General features: G+C 40.4%; 2 protein-coding genes across 3 annotated transcripts; one reads left to right on the plus strand and one right to left on the minus strand.

The window, feature by feature from the left end:
* Positions 1-3,662: 3,662 nt before the first annotated feature.
* cdo1 (cysteine dioxygenase, type I) lies at positions 3,663-8,883 on the plus strand. Its single transcript, XM_084551375.1, has 5 exons — positions 3,663-3,911; positions 5,018-5,095; positions 5,925-6,082; positions 6,643-6,812; positions 7,879-8,883. Exons 1-5 carry the CDS (start codon positions 3,742-3,744, stop codon positions 7,906-7,908), a joined length of 606 nt encoding a protein of 201 aa, XP_084407501.1. The 5' UTR covers positions 3,663-3,741; the 3' UTR covers positions 7,909-8,883.
* Positions 8,884-12,711: 3,828 nt separating this feature from the next.
* cep78 (centrosomal protein 78) lies at positions 12,712-20,881 on the minus strand. Of its 2 annotated transcripts, XM_084551899.1 has the most exons (16): positions 19,744-20,881; positions 19,449-19,624; positions 19,204-19,276; positions 19,021-19,124; positions 18,686-18,860; positions 18,467-18,580; positions 18,235-18,299; positions 18,039-18,141; positions 17,279-17,396; positions 17,034-17,076; positions 16,726-16,875; positions 16,525-16,602; positions 16,247-16,428; positions 15,577-15,724; positions 14,574-14,720; positions 12,712-14,450 (listed from the first exon to the last, which is right to left on the minus strand). In XM_084551899.1, exons 1-16 carry the CDS (start codon positions 20,003-20,005, stop codon positions 14,247-14,249), a joined length of 2,142 nt encoding a protein of 713 aa, XP_084408025.1. In that variant the 5' UTR covers positions 20,006-20,881; the 3' UTR covers positions 12,712-14,246. The 2 variants fall into 2 exon arrangements, with proteins under 2 accessions (XP_084408025.1, XP_084408024.1); XM_084551898.1 differs by having other exon boundaries at positions 12,712-14,720.
* Between the last annotated feature and the right edge of the window lie 716 nt (positions 20,882-21,597).

Genomic DNA, 21,597 nt, shown 5'->3' on the forward strand with positions numbered 1-21,597 from the left:
TATTTATTTATATGTGTATTTTGTTTCAATCCGAAATTTTATTTTTACCCCTTATTATAATCTGTTTTATTGCATTTCAGTGTTTACCACATTTAATCTGTAACTTGGCATTAAATCAAGTTTACAGGTGTAGTCATTGTATGACACTATCATTTGATCCTGCTTGTGTTTACATTATTTCCAGAATAGAATAGAACAGAACAGAATAGAATAGAATGTCTTTATTGTCATTGTACAAGTACAATGAAATTAAGGTGATCTGAGGTCCCTCTTAGGTGCCGTAGAAGTACTGGAATAAAAACAAATTTAAAAAGTAAATGAAATGTAAAAAAACTAGAATAAAAAAACTATGTACAAAACTATAAACACTAACATGACATAACAACCCCATTCACACATGATAAGAAGTCACTGCTATTGCACATTACATGAAATTATTGAACTTGTTTGTGTTGCACATTCCTGTGAGAAACACTGATTCTAATGATTTTAGATAGTTTGGCAAGTATGAAACATGCTAGGCGATATAATGCTATTAATAATGGAATCACAACTGTTATATAATGCTATGAATAATAGAGTCACAATCATGCAGTTTGTTCAAACACAAACTGCATGATTCATTCATTCATTCATCTTCTGTAACCACTTGTCCTGTGAAGGGTTGTGGGGGGCCAGGAGCCTATCCCAACTGACTGTCATTGGGCGAGAGGCGGCGTACACCTTGGGCTGGTCGCCGGTCTGTTGCAGGGCTAACAGAGAGGCCAATTTAGCGTCACCAGTTAACCTAACCAGCATGTCTTTGGACGGTGGGAAGAAGCCGGAGTAACCAGAGAGAACCCACGCAGACACAGGGAGAACATGCAAACTCCACACAGAAAGGCCCCAGTCAGCCCATGGATTCAAACTGCACGATACATTTTAGAAATAATAATGAAGATCTAATCTAATTCTTCTTCTTTTTTTCTGAATGAATGGTTATTTTTCCATTTTGATCATCCAGATTGTTTTTAAGACACAGTACTGAGATACACCTTGTGGTACAACCTGGACACATCTTCAGTATTGTAACCGGGGTCACTGAAGTGTTCCTGTTATTTAGCCAAACTCACTGACTCAAATGGGGTTGTCAAAGTAATAAAAACGTGTCGGCACAACACAATAGCGGTACAAACCACAGCCTCTGAAATGAAAACAGAAGTTGAATCAACAGCTCTCTAAGTTATTTTAAACTAATCCTGAATACAATAACCTTCACAAAGCTAAGGTTTAGTGCACATGTACCAAATGAAGTGGCAACTGAAATGAATTTATGTATATTTTCATTGATAAGGACAAGACGGTAATGTTACGTTTAGGCCAAGAAGTGATAGTGTCACCGTGTACCTAACACTAGTAAGGTAAGGTATCTCAAATACACTGATCATCTGTTAAACAGAACAAGCTTTTAAGGAAATAGAACAAGTTAACAGAATACTATGAGCTTGTGTAGACATACACTCTAATAATTGCACCCAAAACACAGTGTTAACAGTTAACAAGTCATGACAAAATCCTTTTATGCTGGCAACTATTGTGTTAGGAAAGGTTTTCATATCACCAATAATGAAGATATAGAACTGTGTAAGTTCACAGCCGTTGGAAAGGTATATAGCGGAAGAAAAAGTAGCTTTTTAGCACCTTAAAATGTATTTCCTGATTTAAAACTTCTCTTTTTTTCAGCAGGCGGAGAGAGAATCCTACTGAGCATGTGCAAAGTCACTGTCACTCATCGTCTCTATCTTGTCTGTGGTTTGAGTGTTAACTTGTTTAATGTAACTGTGCCATAAAAACTACTGAACATTCATGTCCTGACAGAGATTGTTTTGATTTCAGATGCATCCTCCTGTCTGGGCAAAGTGGACTTAAGGTTTCAGCCACAAGGTGGAGCACAAATCCCTCTGGCACTGATGATGTGGCACCTCACAGGGAAACTTGGCACAATCTGATGAAAAGAAAGTTCTCCACTTTTAATGCTGCCAGTAAACATGAAGGCCTGGATCCTCCTCAGCCATGGAAAAGGATTTTCCTTTGACATACTGACACAGGCTCACTGGCTCAAAACAAATGCTGAGCTTTCTTGCTGGAATCTCCCAGCTCAGCTCCGGTTTCAGTCCAAACTGCGGAGGCCAGCGCCATTCAAATAAGTCTCATTGTACTTTATTTGTTTCTATTAAAAAGAAAAGATTCTTTTTCATTTTCAAATATTCCTTTCAAAGTGTCCTTGGGTCAAAAATTGCAACTCAGCTCTCACTGGTATCAGATATTTTGTAATTCAGAGCAGCTGCCGCACAGCAGCATGCAAAAAACAAACAGTCTGTACATTTTATCATCTCTGAGCATGACCAGCACTAACCTCACAGTGAGCTTTCTCAAAACTATGAATGATTGACTTCACAGAGCATATCTGCGAAGGTATATGTTGCATGTGTCTGACTGACATTTTGAACATAAATTGCGTTTTTAGTTAGGAAAACTCATCAGAGGAGTGTCTGAGGCTGAGAGACGGTTTTCTACCAGAATACTTGAGTTTGCTAAAACATCTCCACCCAAATGCACATGTATCAGAAGCTAAACGATAACTTCCACCTCCACTTTGCTGACTACCGGCCATCTTTTCATTTGCTCTCAACTTAAGAGTTGCTCACTGAGTAGAATATTCTACAAACATTGCATTACATAAGCTAAATCACTCCAGTACTTTTCCAATAACTCTTGTCTCAAACCCACCAGACCGGTGTATCTCTCTTGATGTAATAACCCATCAACAGGTATCCAACTATCTTCTTTTTGCTCCACGGGGATCTTCCTGAATTAAATAGAACAAAATATACCAACGGCATTACTTATTTTTTCTCCTCCCCTTTGTACATTTTAATATAGCTTGCATTTTAATCCACTCCCATGCATTTTAACAAAGCAGATGCCTTGCAACCAAAATATGTGTGATTAAATGTGTGGAAGTAAACCATTTGAAAGGACGGGCCAGCAAGTTAGAGCTTGTGTTTCCAAAAAACAAAACAAAAAAACAAAAAGACACGTGCTTTATACCATTCAACCTTTTCACTGTATTTTTTTTTTTTTTCCCCACGTTTTTCTTTTCTAATTTCGCGTTTATGAGCCTGTGGTCTGCACACACCTTGGACAAGTGCGTTGTTGATGATGGAGTTTCTGAGGACAGGGCCCACACAGACAACAACAAAAACAAAAAAAGAAAAAAAAAAGAAAAAAGAAAAAACGAGCTAGTTGCACAGCTATTGTTGGTTGGAGGAATGCCTCGGCGAGAAAGAAAGAGAGACAAGGGATGGTTGTGTTTGTGACAACGTGGTGGAACGGTGCTCACAGAGGATTAGTCCAACTTCTTAATGTGTGCGATGAATTCGCGTTTTCACTGAAACAAACCAAACTGAATTTATCCTATATCTACGTGGCAGCGTTTGTTAACAATGCAGCATGTATTTTTTGGGGGGGGATATTTCAGAAAGAGCTCATGACAAAGTTCATTCAAATGAGACTACGCACTGTGGGCGTTCACCTCTTTTGTCCACAATGGTACAGTCCATCACCAGCCCCCTAAATTGCACCGCCAGCCTATAAAAAGTCTGTGCAAAGTTGCTAAGGGAAATCTGTTGTTTTAACTCTAGACTGATATATATATTTTTTAAGAGGGGGGAAAAAAACACCTGCGCTGCAAACACAGAGATGGAGCACACCGAGGTGGTGAAGCCAGAAACTCTGGATGAGCTGACAGCAGTTCTGCACAAGATCTTCGAGAGTGACTGCATCAATGTTGAGGAGGTTCAAGACATAATGGAATCTTATGAGAGCAATCCTCAGGAATGGATGAAATATGCAAAGTTTGACCAATACAGGTAATAAATACAAAAAAACTTTTCTTACTAACAACGCAGATATAACTGATTTGTGATACTGCTGGCAGTGGTGCACTTTGCACCCATTCATATAGTTTTATTTTGTAAACTATAGTTTATTTCGTCCAATCATATTTTCTTTAACATTTTTGATCTTGTATTTCGTTTACTTACTTTAACTTATGAACACAAAAACGCTTTTGATTCCTTAACTCATTAGAAATCGCAAAAAAAACATGTCTTTGTTTGAAAACTTGTTGTTATCTCCATGTTCAGTTTATTTGATTTAAACCGGAAACAATCCAACTTGCTTGCATTGTATTTATTCAGTTTATATCAGTGTAGTTTATAGACGGCCACTTTGCAAAACGCGCGGGTGGCCTCACGCCAAACACCTCAGCCCTCCTCACTATAAAATCTGGCCGCTCCATTCAAAAGCTTTCCAAAGCTCCACGTCCCAGTGTTTTGATTAGAGGGGTCTCAATGGAGGCTGGGCGAGCGGGCCATCCAATCAACACCCAGACACGGATACACACCCGCTGATTTTTTGCAGAGATGGATGCTTGGGAGGTCTGTTGTCCAACGAGGAGCAGCAGCTGCCCCGAAAGTATTTGAAGAGACAGCAGAAAAAAAGAATAAAAAGAAACGTGCAGAATACCGACAATATTTGCACAGCAAGCTAGGTCACCGGCTGGCCTATGATATGAGGGAGGGGGTGGTTCATTTTTCTGTATGGAAACATAATGATCGAACATTTTCAGGACCAGTGCCAATTTTTTTCTCTCTCTGTTTTTGTGCAAGAGACACACATATGTGTAAAATAAAACTGCAGTATGGTCTCTCTTCCCCATTTATTTTTTTTTTCACTTGAAGTAATTCTTTACAAGCTCCCTGTGTGGAAAATGAATTAAGTCAAACAAAAAGTTTTAAAGTTTAAAAAGATTCAACATTATTGAGATTACTGGCCTCTGTTGGTTTGTTTCACCGGAGCACATTTTCACATTTTATGATAAGAGCTTCTCACGTCCCACTCATGGCTCCTTTTCAAACTGTGATGTGTCCAAAGTCTCCACGTTCATTTAACAAACATTTGACCTGTTGCGCAGGTACACACGGAACCTGGTCGACGAGGGCAACGGAAAGTTCAACCTCATGATTCTCTGCTGGGGTGAGGGCCACGGCAGGTGAGATACTTCCACGTTAAGACAAGAGCTTATTTGGCAAATTGAATTCGATCGCTCGTTATTTATTTCCTAGTTATTTGGATCTACCATTGCAACTTTAAACCTATTAGATTCATATTGCATTTTGCTTTATAGGTTTCTTTGTCATGTTAGGTACTGTACGTCACATATCCAAGTAATTTTTCCTGGCAGGTATTGTATTAGTTAATAAAGATAAGAAAGTCCAATGTTCCACACACCGACAGAAAGGTTGTGTAAATCAACAATACTTGATGATACCCGTTGCATGCCTCGCACTGTCAGCAAACTCACACGAACACCTGCCAGTGGCAGAAGTTGATAGAAACGGAAGAGATTTGTTCAAGTTTATGGACGCACTGCAAAACTGACAGACGTATCTTTAGACGACTAAAGATCAGGAGGCACAGATAAACAGTATTTGTACTCAAGTGCTTTTGTACATTTACTGCAGCGGGAACGTGGCAGTAATAGGAATGCAGTTGTACGCATACCTTTGATTTTATAAATGTGGTATAACACAAAGCTTTGTGAAACACATAACAGAAATGTGGTTTGTGGTTAGAAGGGACAATTAGTAAATGCAACAAATGTGCAAATAAGAGCAGCCAAAACATGTCATGCATGTGCAATTGCTTATTACTTATTATGCTATGCATGCATTTTGGGTGCACATACCCAATAGAGAACACAAAAAAATATATATCTCACTGTCAGACTGAACAGTTGGTCATCTTTGCAGATATCGCATGGAGGCCGGTGTTGACAGATTGTGACGCTGTATGCTTGTGTGCTCTTTAACACTTTGCAGTAGCATCCACGACCACGCAGACTCCCACTGCTTCATGAAGCTGCTGCAGGGCCAGCTGAAGGAGACGCTGTTCGACTGGCCCGACCGCAAGTCGCACGGAGATATGGTCCAGAAGTCACAGAGAATTCTCCAGGAAAACAGGGTCGCTTATATAAATGGTAAGAATCCAGACTGTGTGTCACTGCACAAAGATCTACTGATGTCTTTGTATTCATAATTATCTGTGTGTACAGGATATGTGAGCGTGGGAGTCTTTTAAACTGGTACTTAACATGGTGTTAGGCCTGCTCGTGCTTGCTGCACATGTTGCTGTCTCCAAAATAGCTGTGCTGTGCTCAGTACAATGGAACCAACATGTTCTGTCCCATACGAGATATGCTGATGTGGCACGTCTCTCAAACTCACACATACAGCCTTCAGGCCAGACCGTGTGCAACACTGCTAAATGTGTGTCACGTTTTACAGCTCACTGTCTAGTTTCCCGCATCTGCAGTTATGTGAATTTGTCTCAGAGGAGTTAACAGCCAGTTGTAACTTTACGGTGAACAGTAAAATAACGCCAGTCTCCTCTGAATCACGGCGGAGTATTTCCTCCAAGCAAACAGACCCGTGGTGTGATGTTTGGCCTCGGCTGCTGCATGCAGCGCCGCCCGGTTACATATGCATTCCATTAACACGCTCTTTTCATATATGTTGTGTGTGTGTGTGCATATTTTAGACTCCATCGGTCTGCATCGTGTGGAAAATGTCAGCCACACAGAGTGCGCTGTGAGTTTGCATCTGTACAGTCCGCCTTTTGAGGCCTGCCAGACCTTTGACCAGCGGACGGGACACAAGAACACTGTCAAGATGACCTTCTGGAGCAAATACGGAGAGAGGACTCCATTTGTAAGAGCCTTTACAGTATATATTCAATGAAAACTGACATTAACCAAAAGAAATCCACAGTATTGCTTTGCCTGTGAAAGCTCAAACTCAGTTCTGTACATAGATACCTGTAAACCTGATATTTTGACAATATGCACAGTCCAGAAATTTTACATTATAGCTTGCAAAATAGATCCTCTAGTTATCTATATAATATTTAATTGCCATAATGTTCTGCTTATGTAAAATGCATGAAAATGCATAAGATGAGAGTTCAAATTTACTTCAGTCTGCATATTAGCACTATTAGCACAAACATGAGCACACACCCGTTAATGTAGTAACATGTTAACTGAACGCACAGGCGCTCCACACCCCTTCACAGAAGTCTCATGAGCAGGAAGTGCACGGTTTTTATAGTTGCTTGCTGCTCTAATTAAGCTGAGCCTATAAGCGATTAAAGCCGCACCCCCTGAGGACTCAGGAATGAGTAGCAAGTTTCCACTTTCTATGCAGCTTGCTTCCGCGTTAACGAAAAACGCAGCTTTCGCAGATAAGAAGTCTGACTTATCGAACAGAGATTTCAGTGTTCTCGGATGGAAGAATCCAATTGGGTCTGTTTATCCTAAAACGCGTCCTCCTTAGCCTGGAAAACAAAACACATGCATGCGAATTAGACATAAATTCAAATTACACAGAAATTAAAACCAAGAGTGCCCACAGTGCGGGACACCGGCCTGTTTCGGCCATCCTGGCAACAACACTGTCCTTATCGGAAATCAGCAAGTTGTATAAGCATACCTTGGCCATAACACTGTTAAGGTGGTCCATTACATTGCAACACCAAACAGAGGAGATAAGATAGTACATGAGTGTGAGTACACAATGAACTCAACTCGACATACGCCCATACCTGGCTGTCATCACCCCTTGTGGCTTGAGGTGTTTTTTTTTTTGGTGTAGGATAGCCGTTTAAGCGCTATATTACATTAATTTTGCACAGGATTGGAAAAAAAGATGCAACCCAGTGACTGATGACCTAATTCTGGTCTAACTAATGTTTTTTTTCATTTTGCCCTTTTCTTAGGAGACCATAGTTTCGCAGGAGAACAACTAAAGATCGCCGAAGGAGGCTCCCAACGGTGAAGACAGTTGCATTTTAAATGACAATGCTACGAAATTGATTCAAGGGAAACTGCTGGGGAAGCGAAATGTGGACCTGCTATGACTAAGCAACCCATTAAAAAAAAAAAAAAAAAAAAAAAAAAAATCAGGTGCGAGCTGGTTCAAAAGGACAACCCAGTAATTAGAATGGCTTTATCGCTGCCCAGTGCGAGCTTGGCAAATACTGATGAGCACAGGACGAATGCATGAATAGGCTTGGACGTGGCTTGAATCTGCCTTTTGTTTGCTGGGCCTGAGGAGACCCCTTTCCCAATAACAACATTCCTGTCTATCCGCGACCTGTGTAACCACATTTGTTTTTGCGAAGTTATGACCCATAGTCAAAGAGTAGAGCTTTAGCGTCTCAAAAAAAAGAGGAAATATAGCTGTTGTAGTGTTAGATTTTCAGTTCTGCGATCACCGGTGTTGTTCTAAATCTTTTATAGCTGTGTCTACTGTTGATTTATGCCACTCACATTCGTCTTAAACACCTGTTGGAAATGTCATGGAATGTAACACTGTTTGTACAGGCTTAACTAAGACAACGTTTGTTCTGTTTGCATTTGGAGAAGGACGTGTAAAGCTTTAGAGTTGTGTTGTTTGTAAAGGTGCGATGCTTGTAATTTATTCGCAGGGTATCCTCTTCACGGACGGAGTGTCTCAATCAGCAAGCTCCTGAACGCTAAAGAGAGTATTCTGGAGGGACTGTTTTGTATTATAAGCAGACATTATGTTTAGATAAAAAAGACTTTTTTTTTTTTTTTTTCCTCAGGAGTCTGGCCTGTTTTGATTGTAGCTGTATTTATATAGTGCGTAGCTTTCCGGCGTAGCACTTCTCGTAGCGCGGTCAAATCCACATGCACGATTTGTGTGATGCAGTAAACGATACATCTGGCCATAACTGAACATTAAACTCCCTTTCACGTAACTTCTCTCCGTGTCGTCTTCATTTTATCTTTTGCATAAGTTGCTCAGATGCAGCATGCTATCATTTCGTTGACAATAAAGCATTTAAATCAGGGGTGTCAAACTCATTTTAGTTCAGGGGGCTACATACCGGCCGGACCAGTAAGCTAATAGCATAGCACCTATAAGTAACTACAACTCCAGATTATATTCCATTTGTTTTCGTGCAAAAAAGAACAAGTAAATTAGGAGAATGTTTACATCTAATAAACTATGATTTAAAAAAATGAAATTTCTTTGCAAAAATAAGTGAAATTTGGGCACATTGCTGTCTGCTGTTTAGTCCTGGGTCTCTGAGTTGTGTTCTGTCCACATATCTCTCTAAAACAGTGGACAAATTATAGATATCAGATAATTTCATTGAAAAACTGCAGTCTATGTTCTTTTTGCACTTTGCAAATTCACGCTGCGGGCCAGATTAGACTCTCTGGAGGCCCGCTTTTGGCCCACATGCCAAATGTTTGACACTTTGCTTTAAATGCTTCTGTAAAAGCTGAGCGGCTGTGAGAATAATGTTTTTCTCTGTCCCTGATATGAATGCTGCAGGCACAAAATTAAACCTTGTATAGTCTGGTAGATGTGCCAAACACTGAAATAAAATAATAAAGTGATACAAAAAATGTTGGCAGATTATAAAGATATAAACGTGTTAAATGTATTAAAGCAAGGAAATGCGGCAGTTTATTGACTGATAAGCTCTGCGTGTCACCAGATCACAAAGCAAACTCGTCGCCTCATGTGCGTGTTTGTAACTGTACTTTGGTTTGAGAGAAATATTGATCGGTCATTACCTTGACCGATAAATAGATTAAGTTAATGGCGCACAGATAGCGGCGTTGGAGCACCACACTTCAACTTCTGTGCACATTTGATATCCCCTTAATAAGCAAACAAGTGTGTTAACTGTGTCATAGTGTGTATGTTTTAACGAATGCATTGGAAAGATAACATCAAAGCAGTACGTACAAAGTTTAATTCCACTGTGTATGTGGATACGTGACCTAATTCATACTTCACCTTGTCCTCTGTGTTACATGAACATTTCCAGGCAGACTATCGCGATCTTAGTCAATGAGCCGATTATGGAATAGGTCACAGTGCATATGGGGGTTAATGTATTAGTTTAAATAATGGCATCTTTTTAAATAGTGTGTCCTTGTGGCTGCTCGGTCTCTTTCACTGTGTCAATGGTGTTTGTGAAAAGGGAGCACACGGTGTCATCGCCTGATTCCTGTATTGAGCCTCATTATGCAAAAGTAGCTGTATATGGACAGATGGTGCGTGTGGTTTCTCAACAGATGATCTATGTTTTCAGTAAGTGTAAAATAGAAAACGTGACGAAATTAGGTCAGTAGAAAAGTGGACAAATGAAACGTATGCACAAATATGAAATATAAATTCTGTTCTACCACAGAGTTCACTGTTCTTCTTCACCTCTGGTCAGAGTCTCTCAAAGATCTGGCCCCTTTGGCTCGATGACAGACACACGTCATTTGAAAGTACACCGTGTATCAGGGAGGAGAGTCTGTCGAAAACATCTCAGGTTTTCTGTGTACCAGGTCAACCACGGGATGGCCTGCAGCCAGTGTTATGCAAGACAGAAGCTACGCGGCCTTCATTCCTCCATCGAGGCACCTGTTTTGTAAAAGGCCACGTTTAGAAAGTGGGGGCTCATTCAGAAGACTTTAATCTTGATGTGATGATTCAGTCCAATATTTGGCTGGTCGATTTAGTGCCCACTGAGATCAGTCCTGTGATAAAACATGAACCTGGGTGGGCGTTGATTCATTGAGACGATGGGAATTTTACTGTGCTGAAAAAGCATCTGGTTTCAGACCGGGCTGATTTAAAAATTGCACACACAGCCCGTTGCATCTCTTCCACCATTAATCCTAAATTTATGGTGGTATCGGTTAAACACGTCAATCAACCTCCAGTCTAAAAGATGTAGCAGTCAACACTTTATCACAGCAAAGTAACATTTCTGCATTACTGGCGCTCTTCTTAATAAGATTATTTGTTGAATCTTTATACGTTACTGGCTGATAATAAACACTGAAAGAAAAATTTGAATATGCAACAGACTGACCTTATGGTGACTGATGTTTTGTTGCAGTTTATTACCTTTTTATCTTTGTAATTGCGGATGCCAACTGGAAATTTATTGTCCATGGTCAACAATTCATTTATTTGTGTATGATACCAGTTGGTACTCTAGGATATCACGTAACTTACCGTAACTTATCTGTGAACATTTTTGTGTTTTTCTATTGTTCCTGTGCAGTCTGAATGCACTTATTCTGGACAAATGCTTCTTGAAAATGACTGTAAGGTAAGGTAGTTTCCTCAGGACATATGCTGACTATAAGAGATGGTTTTGGCTCTTGGTAGCGACCGCATATTTGGAAGCTTTACCGTGGTCTCACTCTCCTTCTGTTGTGGTCGTTTGTCACATTGTCTCTTACTTGGATTTTTTTCCTCATTGTTCCTTCGTTCTCACCACTTAGACTAACTTACCCACGGCTCTCTGTCTCTGTAAACACTGCTTCGGTCGTCTCCATACCAGTGGAGCAGCTATAGTTGTCGCAGAGGTCGTGGGACACAAAAGCAAGTTTTCTCTAACCCCTTGCTTTTGCTCTGCCAGTGCCGAGACTGAAAGAGCAAAGTAGCGTCTGGGAACGCGTCCTGTGGTGATAACGGTAAGCCAGTGTTGTGGAACCTTCTATTACGCCGAAAGAAGCGGAAGAGCTTTGATTACTTATCAGAGCAGCCTCAGCACGCTGATAGTGAAACACTCATTCATACACTAAATAGTGCAATATGCTGTTATGCGTGCACAACAGCCCCTTCTTTTATTGCAAGGTGATAAAGTCCTTGCTCTGCACTGCTTGAGCTGCCCCTTCAGTCACTCCAGTAGAGTGTCTGGACAATGATTGGTTTAGGACCCAGTCCTGGTCCAATAGATAACTTATACCAATGTGATACGGACACTCAAAGCCAAAAATGGTCTTCAAATAATGCAGGAGTCATCTGCATATATGCGTATCCTGTAGAGGAGATGTAGGATTTCTAATCATGTGAGACACATTGCTTGAGCTGGAGCTGGAATTTTGCTGTGGTGATTGATTTATCACTCACACAGTGAAGGGGCCACTGGTGAAATACTCGTGCACTGGCCTTCACTTTAAAACTATGGACTGGGAAAACATTTCAAGCTCCACGGTGCAGCTTTTCAAACTAGCAACCACTTCGACAGAGTTGTTCTGTTTTGACAAGTTAATACTCATATCAAGTTTACTGTCATACAAACAAAGAGTCGTAAAGGTCAGGGAAACAGTAGAAAATAGAAACGTCTGTTAAACAGTTAGCGGCTGGTGATGCTAGACTTAACAGAAACAAAAAGCATGTGTCTTGAATTGAGCAAACGTTGTCGACGAATTCAACTTTTCACTTTTGAGAGAAGTGCTGCAGTACTGTGCAAAGTACCGTGCAAAAGTATTTCTGCAGTACAGAGCTTTAGATGCTCATAACTCATGCAATGCATTAGGGACTGGGAGGTATGTGGTCAGCCGGCCAAAGCATACCAGTCAGAATCTATGTTCCATAGGAAAAACCAGTCCCACAATAGTCGGCAACAGTCAGGAGACGGATTCAATTCACACAAGGCAAGTTCTCAAAAGAGTCTTGAGCCGGCCGACCTGCAAAGTACCTTAAAAAACAATTATGCACAGGTCATGGCTATTTAGTACTATTTGTTTACTGCACTTTTTATTAAGATATATGAATAAAACATACAAACAATAGGTCCATTACTACATAAGATCCAACAGTAACCTGGGTTGCTATAACCACAGTGCACGAAAACAGATTCCAAAGTGATTCTCTCAAGTCCACAAACAGCAGCTTTAGGAACTCTCTGTGCCTCTCGTCATTCCCCATTTCATTCATTCACGTTCCTGGCAGATGTGTGCGTAAAACTAAGCATGAACAGGAGCTAATTAAATACCAGATGTGCAAAAGACAGAATATATCAGGAATGCTTTTTCAAAAACATACCTGAGGAGGGAAAAAAAGCACTTGGTGAGACAAAGAATAGAAGATTAATTAACACTGAGAGGACCTTCGAAATGAAACACTGCATTAACTCATCGTCACCTCTGCAGAGAGAACTGGCTTTAACTTGTGTTTTGCTGCACACTGGTGTAACAGAAACAGGCGCACTCCTCTAAGAGAACACCATGTCCTATACTCTCAGCCACAAAAATTATGCTTTGGTCACACTGTCACTTAGGACAAAGCACCAAGAAGCAGTAAACATGAAGTAAACAGATATGTGTCCTACAAAAAGAGCTTACATGATCCACTTACGGGTGTCTACACGCAGATACGGATCCAAAATGTACTATACTTTTTTTCCAGTGATATGCTCCATGGATAACGGTAACAGTGGAAACTGGAAAACACACAAAGAATAAATGCTGGGGAAAAGACAACTTTGCTTTAAACAGGTGTGGCAAGATTCAGTAGTTCTTGCTCGTAGTTATTTCAGTGGCACAAGATGTCCTCGAATGGTAAGCCCAGAATAATGTGCCATTTAAAATTTTTAAAAACTCGGAAAAAATTTCAACTGCAAACGTGTTTATTACACAACAGAAACATGAGAGTCGAGAATATAAAACAGTAACATCAAATGATACACGATAATAGCCCTTAACAAAAAGGACAAATTAAATATTTAGTAGTAGTAGTAGTAAGTATTGGCTTTTAGAGATTTTGTAAAAAAAAAACAAAAAAAAAAACACAAAAACATGGAACGAGCTGTGATATTTATTTCACGCTTCCTTTTTTCTTAGATAAAGTTTGATGCATTTGATGCACGGATCATTTTCACACTGATTTGACACACTTGACTGAGGTGGGGTTAAATCTCTTCTTCCACACTTTACTGAACTGTGTTGCTATATAAAAATAATCATGGCATTTAACTTCTTGACACATTTGTCTCAATCACTGACTAAAACGTCCTACCTGTTTTGGCTGAAATCAGACAGCACTTCTCTGGCTGCCACCTTAATAAAAAATAACTAAGACTGAAGATGTGCCCATATTTTGTCTACCAACAATTTAAAAAATCTCTTAACAACTAACTGTTATACCAGAAAGAACTTGAAGAGTTTTTTTTTCTTTCACATTTCTCTGGCCAGCTGCTCAGAGGCATTTAGTATGTGACTGACCTTACAGACCCTCCAGAGACCTGCTCTGCTCCAGAGAACCTTTCAGGATTGGCTGTCCTCTCCCACACCTCTCTTACTGACTGACGTACTGTCACTTCCCTCTGTCCCTGAACCCTAGTGATCGCACAGACTCTGCCTTGTCACTCATAATGTCGCTGACAGTTACGGACGAACCACCATAAGAACCGTTACTATGTGAAGCATGACTGTGAGCGTAGCCGTTGTTGAAGCTGTATCCATGGGAGCTGTTGCTTCTGTGGGAGCTGCTGTTGCTCTTGGGGCGACTTGGTTGAGTCTGGAAAGTTTTACCAAAGGAAATATCATCAAAGGACTTTTGTCTGTGGAAACTGTGGTCAGAACCTGAGTCACGCTGGGCGTCAGGCTTTGAATACTGATCTGGTTCCTGTTTTTTGCCTACACATGGGTCTGTTGCAAGTCCTGAAGCCTGATTGAAGGTCTCATCTAGTAGCCTGTATTTATTCAATGCTGTCCCGACAGAAGATGGAGATTTGGGAGGGGTGGGGTCCGACAGTCCAGCAGGGACACTAGGCAGGACGTGGGCTCCCTTAAAGACAGAAGTTGAAAGTTTCATGAGAAAATGCAGTATCAGTGTTTAAGCTGTTAAACCAGATTTTTGGTTCTCGATCAGACCGAGGCCATAACCTGTGATTCACCATCCTTGCAGCTCAAAGTATTAAGTGCGTGCTACCTCTTGCGGAAGAAAAGATTGTGACAAGCAATCAATCACAACGCAATATCTGCATAAAGACGTTTTGGGATGAAACAGAAACACACAGTTGAGGTATAGGGTTAGGTTAAGTATAGGGTTACTACAGGAAAAGTACCAGACGCAAACAAGTTCAATTGTTTCTTCAGAAGAATTTACTACCCAGCAGTAAATACAGTCATTGAAATATTCTTCTGCTTCCTCTTCCTCTTCCACTGAATGAGTAAAGGATGATCTTATCTTATCTTATCTTTACAATAATCAACATTTAGGTCAATGGATCAGTGGTTTCCCTGAAAAGAATAACATGGCATTCTGTGTAAGGCCATTCTGTAAATGAATAATGATCATTAAATTAAACTGTTTACCGATTATGCTGGCTAGCGAGTGAAGTAAAGTTAGCATGCATGGTATAAAAGGCAAAGTATGGTGGCCCATTTTTCCTATTAGTGCTAAAGTCATAACAAATGTCTGTTAAATGAGTAAAATATTAAAGTTTCTATCCATGTAGCAACCTTAGTCAGTACCAGGGGGCCACAGACTTCAGTAATCAATCAAACTACCCACACCTTCCCACTGCAGTAATGGCAGTGCCACAAGATGACTGATCAGTCGCTGAATATGTCTATAACACAATAACATTGCACCTGCCATTGGCTAATGTCTCCCAGACACCGTTTGTGTATATCCTTACCAAGGAGACTGCATCAGCCCCGTACTCCCCTCTCGTCAGGGATGCTGCACCACCCAAATGTGGTCCTAGTGTAGAGGAGAGCTGGGGTCTCCCAAAAGGCTGGAAATCTGACTTATCAATCCCTGCCATTGAAGCCAGCTGACCTAGGCTAATGAAAAGTGAGAAGATGATGCAGTCAGTTATTGATAATCAATAAACATTTACAAATGCTGTCATTCATGCAGGTAACATTTGTAAATCAAATGTAAATAAAAATAGTAATTACTCTTAAAAATATTAAATATTCCATGAGGATAACATGAGAAATGCTAGACCTACATCTGAGTCTATTGTACTGTTTTGGGTCCTAGTATTTTAAAAACATTTGAAAATGTAGTAAAAAAAATCATTCCTAATAATTATATTATTGTAATTCTAAAATATATGTTGAAGATTAAATCACAGCAACACATGACCCATGGAAGAAGCTTATTTGTATCAAAACAGCTTTCAAAGGGGATTCAGTTTGAATTAAATGAATGACGGGTGTGGCGGTTAAAGACAAAGCAACCCAACAAATAAAACACTGAATGACCAGAGACGCATAATGAAACTGAACCCTCTGTGGTGAAATAAAAGCTTTCTACCAAATGCTCCGATGAAAAAGAGACATGCTGTACCAGCCACCCACCCAGCATCCTTGAGGAGATCCAGGAAGGCATGGAACTTAGTAAAGGAGCTCTCGATGCTCTCGAGGACTGCCTCATCTTCTAGAGCGCTGAAAGCAGGTGGTGCTGATGCAGAACCAGTGGCTGCGAGCGCCTCTGACAAGGAACGGTTGGCATCATGAAGTCGGGCATTCTCCAACTCGAACTGAATCGAAATAAGAAAAAGGGAAGAATAAAGGGACGGCTTGAAGAAGTAGTAACTGTAAAACATGTCATGTTGAAGATTTGAGATTATCGTTACCTCCATGAGCCTTGACTCAGCTTTTAGTCTGGCCCGGCGCTCCTCTGCCAGCCTCAGACGACACTCTTTCAGCTCCATCTATGGGGCATGTAGAGGAACACAGTGTGGAGTGTGCTTTAGTCAACTGTTTAGGTTCCACAATTGTAAAAATACAGTTTTTAAGTTCCACTTTAGCATGTACTTTAACTTTATGTGACTGACCTGCATGTGCTTAAACTGCTGTCCACTGATCCTGTCCTGGAGATTCAGAGAAGATGGTCTCTGCTCCACTTCAATCACCACTTCTTGCCCTTCCTCTTCTTCCTCTCCGTCTGAATCTGAGTCCACAGAAACCTTCACAGTAGCTGCACCCTGATAAAACATATGTCACAGCCAATGATCAGAGACATGTAATCCACACTTGACTGCATACTTCCATGTACAAACATGAAAATGAAAATAACACAGCAGTAAAGATAAATCATTTTCTTTACATTAATACACTGTGCATAAACACCAAGAAAACCAACCTGAAAGCTTTGTTCTATGACAGTAACTCCAGGAGGCAGACCTCTGTAACAAATGCATACAACATGTTATCAGTCTCCAACACCAAACTAAACACCAAAATTTCTATTAACTTTCAAAACAGATACCAAAAAACACCATCCAACCAGACCTGAACAAGATCAAGATTTTGATCAGACAGTCACATTCTTCATATGAAAGACAGTTTCTTCTATTAGAAATCAACGTTTTGGTAACATCTCCTCACCTCTGGCGTCCAGCTCGTGCAGCAGTACGCCAAGGCACATAACAGGGACGGGAATAAGACTTTTGCGTCTTGCCAAGACCTGAACTCCGTCCTGCACGACCTGTTCCTTTATGAGCAGCTGCACCAGAAAGAGAGCCATGTAAAGAAGGGGAAATTCACAGACAGAGAGTTTTAAGAATTTTAGGAGCACTGGCAAACGGTTTCTAATTCTGAACAAATGAATTCCTCAAAGTATAATTCATTGTATTTCATTAGTGAAGACTTTGTGCCCATATTGCGACATGTCCAATAATTCAGCATCACCAGGACACAAGTAGGCTGTACACAAGCTGACAATACCGGACATGAATTACTGCTAGGGAATGGTGGATCCACAAGGTGCTTTGCATCTAAAAAGCATGGTCTAAACATCTCAAACAAAAAGACTGGGTGTGAGGGGAGGATCTACAGTGTTTCGCCGTATAAATGAAGGTAAACACATCTAAGTCATATGAAACAATTAGACACTATGTTCAAGGTTCTTTTTGCACTTTTCAGCTACTCACCACTTCTCCAGATTACTTAAAAGCCAAACGATGAGATGTTAAAAGAAAAGGCAATTCAGCTACGTCTAACTCCCAAATTCAAGCCTCTCAGTCATCTAAAGGTACAGCAAACACTACACCTTTTTAAGTATCTGAGACAAAAAACACACTTCTGTCGACACAATAATTATTTTAAAGAGCTAGCTTTAAAGAAACTAGAAAAATATATACATTACCTATCCTAAATGTAGCTTTTCCTCTTGCGGCATTGGGTGGTGCTTTCCTCTTTGGACCAGAAGGTCTCTGTGGCTCAGTGGTTTCAGGCTTGATCCAACAATACTGCAATACAGTATAAAGAAGACATAAAACCATGGGGCCAGCTGGGAAGAAATACTAGACTTGTGAATTGTGCCAGTGGCTCTAAACACTCACCTCTGGTGACTGTCCGTTAGCGTTCATTAGCACTTTCTCTATTATAGTTTTTATCAGGACCTTGTCTGTAAAGTAGAAAACAACATTCAGCAAAGCAAATGTATTTGTGGAGATTTCTGTTTCTTGTTTCCAAAGACATTTATTGTAATTATCTGTTAACGTAATGGTTGCACCTTGTGGCTGAAATGTTGACTACACCCACAATATAATGGCGAAAGAAGAAGCTTCTTACCAACTAAAGGGTTACTACGAATATCTAGGACACATAGAGAAGAATTTGTTTTCAGGGCCTCCAACAAACGACGAGCTCCTTGATTGGACAGACCACACCTCTGTAGGTCCACAGCTGTTCAACAAGTCCAAAAACACAAACAGAAAAACTGAGCTGAACTCTTTGAGATAAACTGTTTTTCTCATCATATTCCTCTCAAACCTACACACAGCCGCTGACCTTTAACCCAGAGGTCCTCAGCAAGTTCATTTGCGAGGGCAGCGGCGCCCCGGTCCCCAATCAAAGTGTTACAGTTAAGAGTGACACGGCGGAGACCTCCCATTCCTTCAAACTGTGGCTGTCGATACCTCAGAGATTCTGCCCACGCTGTACCGTGTCTCTGCATTCCCTGATGCTGTGAACAAAAATTATTTTCTTACAAACAAGTACTTTGTACAGGTATTATTTACAGTTACAGTTTTTGATATTTTACAATTAATGATTAATTAAACATAAGGTTGAGCTAATAACACATAAAAATATTATGTCAGAGTCTTGAAAATTAGATACTGCACCTTGATGATGTTGGCCATATGCTCTGCCCCTCTCCAGGTGAGACTGCATCCTGTGAAATCTATTGTCCTGATGCTAGTCGAATACTTAACACTTTGGCAGATAACTGAAACATATTGAAAAGGACAGTGAGCTCACATACTGTACAATCTTGAGGAAAATTTGAGTAGTATAAATATACGTACCCTCTAAGCCCTCATCAGTGATTGGACAGTTAGCAAGAGATAAGTTTTCCAAAGAAGTGCTTTTTGCCAAACCCTGGAAAATAACACATCAAAGTTCACAATTCACGGTTTTGTATCCCACGCATCCACAAGTTTCCCCCAGTTTTACAGTAAACATTATTTCCCAACACTTGCCACTGTGTCTGGTAATAAAAATGAGCTTGTGACTTTCTGTCAGGGTCTCTAAACAAGTAACCTGTTGGTACCTTTGTCAAGGTGATGAGGTCCCTCTCTCTCAGTGGAAGTCCACTAAGCTGTAGAGTCTTGAGGTTGGAAGAGACAGTCAAACACTCTCTCAGGGCCTTGCACAGCTTTAATGTCATGTCCTTAGAGCGAATGGCTGGGATCTTCCTCTTGAAGCTAGACTTATAGTATTTTCTATCTGAAACAGATGGACATATTATTCATGTTTATGTGCAAAATTGGCAAGTCACTTCCATTTCACTTGCACATATTTCAATAACGTATGTAATTAAGAGAATATAATCATTAAAGCCTCACCTGCATCTCCAGAACATAGACTAGCTTGGTAAGTGCTGCTTATTGCAATGTGGTGCAGGTGTTTGTTGATGCATATAGAGTTGAGAACAGGTGGCCAGTCAGTTAGTTTGAGCCTGTCTCCATTGAAGTCCAACATCCCTTTGTCAAGGTGCATCTTAACAGCAGGGAGAGGGACCGATTCCTGCCTGGCACAGGCAACGTCATAGTATGCCATAAAGTCCTGGGCACCCTGCCGACGAATCTGAGCACTGTCTTGAACCATCTTTGACCTGAGAACCAAAACGGTTTTTATGAAGTCATTAAACAAAGTATTACTGGTCTGTTTAAGAACAGATCAGTATAGAAATGAGATTTACTGTGGTTATGATGCAGCTATATTCTACTACTCCAAAATTACTTGGCCAACCTATCATCAGGATTTCTATATTGTGCTAGCAATAAAATAACAGGTAACAGGTAAGCTAACACTTAAACAATACAATAGCTAAGACGTTATCAGGCTGACAGGCAGCTCGTTTGACTGGTCAGGATTTGAGAGTAAGCTGAAATAAAAGATGCCCTTCGCCGTTTACCTCTGCCCCGTTTCAGCTAATTTATCTTGTTTTGAAGTTTGTTTTTATGGTGTTAGCGTCAGTGGAGCCAGTGGCGTTAGCTAGCTAAGCTCGCCTCCTAGCAACCGTTACTAGTGTAAAGCGGTCCTGCGAACGGTCACGTTTTACCAGGTGGTCCATGCATGATTAAATCACGTTTGAACAATAAAGAAACAATAGAGTGTACCTTTAACATGTAGCTGAAGTCTCTGTTTCCGTGGCAAGTGCTCTCTGAGAGTTCTTTGAGGGTGTCTTTAAACTTCTGCAGTCTGTTATTGTTGACAAAGCCAGCGAGCGCTCAAAAGTGGCGCTGTCGTGCCAGCAAAGCCACGCCCATTTTTCTTCTTCGCTGTATCAAAAATGTGTATCACCCGTGGCACCATCCAGAGGCCTGCTGCCACCTATTGATGCACAGATTTAATGGCTGTCCCTTTACAGGAGCGGTTCTCAGCCTTTTTATGGGCCAGTGCCCTCGAGTCATTACTATGATTGCAATGCAATTTAAGAAAACATGAGCAAATTAAAAAACAGGTCTTCATCAAACACATTCTCACATACAGGAAGACAATGCAAACACTCACAAAACCACCAAATACAACAAATAGAAATGTTTCCAGATTACCCCAAAAAGCAATGAAAAGGAATTCAAAAATTTTCAATGCCCTCAATCTGCAAATAAATTGTGTACTTTGACCGATTATATGAAATGGTAAGTATTACAAATAACAATTCATATGATCAGGATGGTAAAATTAGGAAAACAAAAGGACATAACTTTAATTTCAGCGCATTCCCAACACCACTGACAAGTAGCTAATGTGAACAACTCCAAAAATAGTAAAGTAAAGTAATATTTCCGCAGTTGTTTGCACTACTTAGTGTCTAGGTAAACATTTTTTTTATCTTGCACTATTAGAAAGTGATACACCTATCCCTCCAAACAAACAATTATATTCTATTAGAGTAAATAAAAGGTAAATGTAAATTTTTGTGCTACTGTTGTGAATATTTAGACTGATGTAGAGTATTATTTTCTTTCCTTGTCTAATTAGTAGCTACTGGACGTCTGCAAGTGTCGCTAAAAATACTACAGTCCCAGCCTACAATCCTCAAGTATAAAAAAAAGCACAGATTCTGAATCAGTTTGTAGACATGACGTCTTTATTTACAAGTGGGTCAAAAAAAACAGTAGACTGATCCTGGGTAAGCTGTGCGTGCCTACCATCTCTCCTAGAGTCCCTTTGGAAGCGTAACCCTGGCAACC

This window comes from Chelon labrosus, assembly GCF_963514085.1.
Source record: "Chelon labrosus genome assembly, chromosome: 9".
NCBI lineage: Eukaryota > Metazoa > Chordata > Actinopteri > Mugiliformes > Mugilidae > Chelon > Chelon labrosus.

Coding starts and splice junctions, on each gene's coding strand:
- cdo1 (XM_084551375.1), top strand. CDS start 3,742: ATGGAGCACACCGAGGTGGTGAAGCCAGAAACTCTGGATGAGCTGACA. Junction 6,083..6,642: donor CAGGGTCGCTTATATAAATG/GTAAGAATCCAG, acceptor TGCATATTTTAG/ACTCCATCGGTCTGCATCGT. Junction 6,813..7,878: donor ACGGAGAGAGGACTCCATTT/GTAAGAGCCTTT, acceptor CCCTTTTCTTAG/GAGACCATAGTTTCGCAGGA.
- cep78 (XM_084551898.1), bottom strand. CDS start 20,005: ATGGTTCAAGACAGTGCTCAGATTCGTCGGCAGGGTGCCCAGGACTTT. Junction 18,581..18,685: donor TGAGGACCTCTGGGTTAAAG/GTCAGCGGCTGT, acceptor CTTGTTGAACAG/CTGTGGACCTACAGAGGTGT. Junction 18,300..18,466: donor TCGTAGTAACCCTTTAGTTG/GTAAGAAGCTTC, acceptor TCTACTTTACAG/ACAAGGTCCTGATAAAAACT.